This window comes from Cystoisospora suis (assembly GCF_002600585.1).
Source record: "Cystoisospora suis strain Wien I chromosome Unknown contig_2718, whole genome shotgun sequence".
Classification (NCBI taxonomy): Eukaryota; Apicomplexa; class Conoidasida; order Eucoccidiorida; family Sarcocystidae; genus Cystoisospora; species Cystoisospora suis.
Genome location: NW_027155514.1, coordinates 9,567 through 9,867, shown reverse-complemented (window position 1 = coordinate 9,867; position 301 = coordinate 9,567). Strand labels below are relative to the sequence as shown.

Sequence of the window (301 nt, the reverse complement as noted above, 5' to 3'; positions counted from 1 at the left end):
CTGCTCGTGCTCGCCATCCTCCCACATTTCATGCATGCGTCAAAGAAGGCGGGGAAATCGTTTTATCTGCTGGAGCTGTATATACACCCGTCACGCTCTTCAACTCTGGAGTAGGGCCTGCAGAACAAATCGAGAAGCTCGGGCTCAGTTTAGTGCATTCCGTTCCGCAACTCGGGAGCAACTTCATCGATCGCATAGCCGTCCCTGTAGGCGTCTTTGTCACGAGAAAGCAATACGCTAAATTCTCTTCTCCTCGGGTCTCCGATGTCGTTGGGATAAACCCCCTAGGACCTGACTGCGA

General features: G+C 52.8%; 1 protein-coding gene across 1 annotated transcript; it reads left to right on the top strand.

Moving 5' to 3' along the window:
• Window positions 1–69: 69 nt before the first annotated feature.
• Window positions 70–301, top strand: CSUI_005604 (gmc oxidoreductase; the record flags this gene model as incomplete). The annotated part of the gene is made up of 1 exon (XM_068065775.1): window positions 70–301. A coding segment is annotated over one exon (228 nt), but the record flags the coding sequence as incomplete, so codon positions are not given.